The 2,102-nt window shown below is 44.9% G+C and overlaps 1 protein-coding gene across 3 annotated transcripts in view; it reads left to right on the top strand.

The window, feature by feature from the left end:
- Tacc3 (transforming acidic coiled-coil containing protein 3) overlaps positions 1–2,102 on the top strand; it is a 14,219-nt gene that overhangs the window by 1,890 nt on the left and 10,227 nt on the right. For all 3 annotated transcript variants that reach the window (XM_029477025.1, XM_021162818.2, XM_021162820.2), the window contains exons 2-3: positions 1,510–1,672; positions 1,808–1,932. In XM_029477025.1, the coding sequence (XP_029332885.1) occupies positions 1,511–1,672; positions 1,808–1,932 (287 nt within the window). In that variant the 5' untranslated portion in view covers position 1,510. The remainder of the gene's footprint in view (positions 1–1,509; positions 1,673–1,807; positions 1,933–2,102) is intronic.

The following is a 2,102-nucleotide window of genomic DNA, read 5'->3' on the forward strand; positions in this document are numbered from 1 at the left end:
GGGAAGTTTTGTTGTTGCTGCTGCACAATGGCCTCTGCATCAGCTCCTGCTTTCTGACCTGCTTGAGTTCCAGTCCCAACTTCCTTGGTGATGAACAGCAGTGTGGAAGTGTAAGCCGAATAAACCCTTTCCTCCCCAACTTGCTTCTTGGTCATGATGTTTGTGCAGGAATAGAAACCCTGACTAAGACAGAACCCAAACCTGGCTTGTCAAGTTTTGTCCCCAGGAACTCCCTCCAGGAGCTGGGGATATGGCTCAGACAGTAATGTGCTTGACAAACGAGCATGAGGACTTGACTTCTGATCATCAGCACCCACCTAAATTGTGTGGTGTAGCTGCACCCATTTGTAATCCTAGCACTGGGAAGGCAGACTGGAGGATCCCTGGAGCTCCCTGGCCAGATTGTCTTGCTGAACTGGTGAGCTCCTGGGTCAGTTAGTCTTACAAGGTGGAGAACAATTGAAGAAAACACCTCATGTCAACCTTTGACCTCCCCTTCACACACACCTCCAACCCTCATCCCATCCGAAGCAAAAGCTGAACCGACTGTTGTTCTGCTTTCTTGCCTGAAAGACTTCACCTGAGGCTGTACAGCCCAGAGGCCTATGCTTGTAAATTCCACATCCATTTCAGTGCCCTTTCCTCATGCTTTCTGGAAAAAAAATCCTAAACATTGCTCTTGATTTGTTTTCTCTTTACCTTATGACCTGTGTACTTTGCTGAGCAACCTAGTCTTCCTCTCTTTTGCTAAGGGAACCTCTGGTTCTGTCCCTCTCCCGTATTTCCTCAAGGCTCCTAGAGCAGAGTCAGCAATAGCTTCTCTTTTGATGACCTCCCACCCCAGTATCTCTCCTTACTCCTCAACCAGAGCCCCCAAGGTTTCACCCCCAAGAACCCATGGTCCCCTGCCTCTGCCTCCCAAGTGCTGGGATTAAAGGTGTGCTCCACTACCACCCTATTTCTTTGGTTCTCTTCAAACCAAAATTATATCCCCTAACTCTTGTCATACAGTGTAATACATTAATGGGAGTCATTCTGTTTGTTTGTTTTGTTTTTTAAGATTTATTTATTATTATATGTAAGTACACTGTAGCTGTCTTCAGACACTCCAGAAGAGGGAGTCAGATCTCATTACAGATGGTTGTGAGCCACCATGTAGTTGCTGGAATTTGAACTCAGGACCTTTGGAAGAGCAGTCAGAGCTCTTAACCACTGAACCATCTCGCCAGCCCAATGGGAGTCATTCTGAACACCTGGTTCTCTTTCCTTCTCTGCCTGAACCCTTTTAGCAGTTAGCTCAGGAAGTAGCAGTATCCTTGATGCAATACAAGGGACTCTGAGGCTTTCTCTGGAAGATGACACCTACTTGAAGTATTAAGTATACCTGTAAAGGGTATTAGCTCTACCTGTCCAGAAATAGAACATCTCCCTGCTATGCTCATGGGGCATTTCTGTACAGGCGCTGCAGCATCATTGACTTCCTAGTGACGAAACATACTGTTTTCCCAGAATGAGTCTGCATGTCTTGAATGACGAAAATGTGCCCAATGAAAAGAGTTCACAGTGCCGTGACTTCCAGTTTTTGCCACCAGAACTTATCAGCAGATCATCTGTTCTTTGTCTGTCACAGAAAGAAAATGTACCACCCCAGAGCCTGGCTAAGGCCACAAATGTAAGTGCAGACTGTACTGTGTATGCTCATGAGGTACTCTGGGACTGGCTTTCTGAGAGCCTTGCACTGTAGCAGGATGGCTTCTTGTGAGGGCGTGTATCATGGAGCATATGCATTCTCTTCACCTTTCACTAGGTGACGTTCCAGACACCACCTCGGGATCCACAGACACACAGGATCTTAAGTCCTAACATGACCAATAAGCGTGAGGCTCCTTTTGGATTACAAAATGACCACTGTGTCTTCTTACAGAAAGAGAAGTAAGTGTGGATGCCTTTCACTGTTCTTCAGTACTGTCTGTCCTCTCTGAGGGTTGTTGCAAAATCTTCCAGTCCTGTCATATCTAGACTTTCCTCTTCTCTTTTTTTTTTTTTTTTTTTTTTTTTTTTTTTTTTTTTTTTTTTTTTTTTTTTTTTTTTTTTTTTTTTTT

The sequence above is a fragment of the Mus caroli genome, chromosome 5 (assembly GCF_900094665.2).
Source record: "Mus caroli chromosome 5, CAROLI_EIJ_v1.1, whole genome shotgun sequence".
Lineage (NCBI taxonomy): Eukaryota > Metazoa > Chordata > Mammalia > Rodentia > Muridae > Mus > Mus caroli.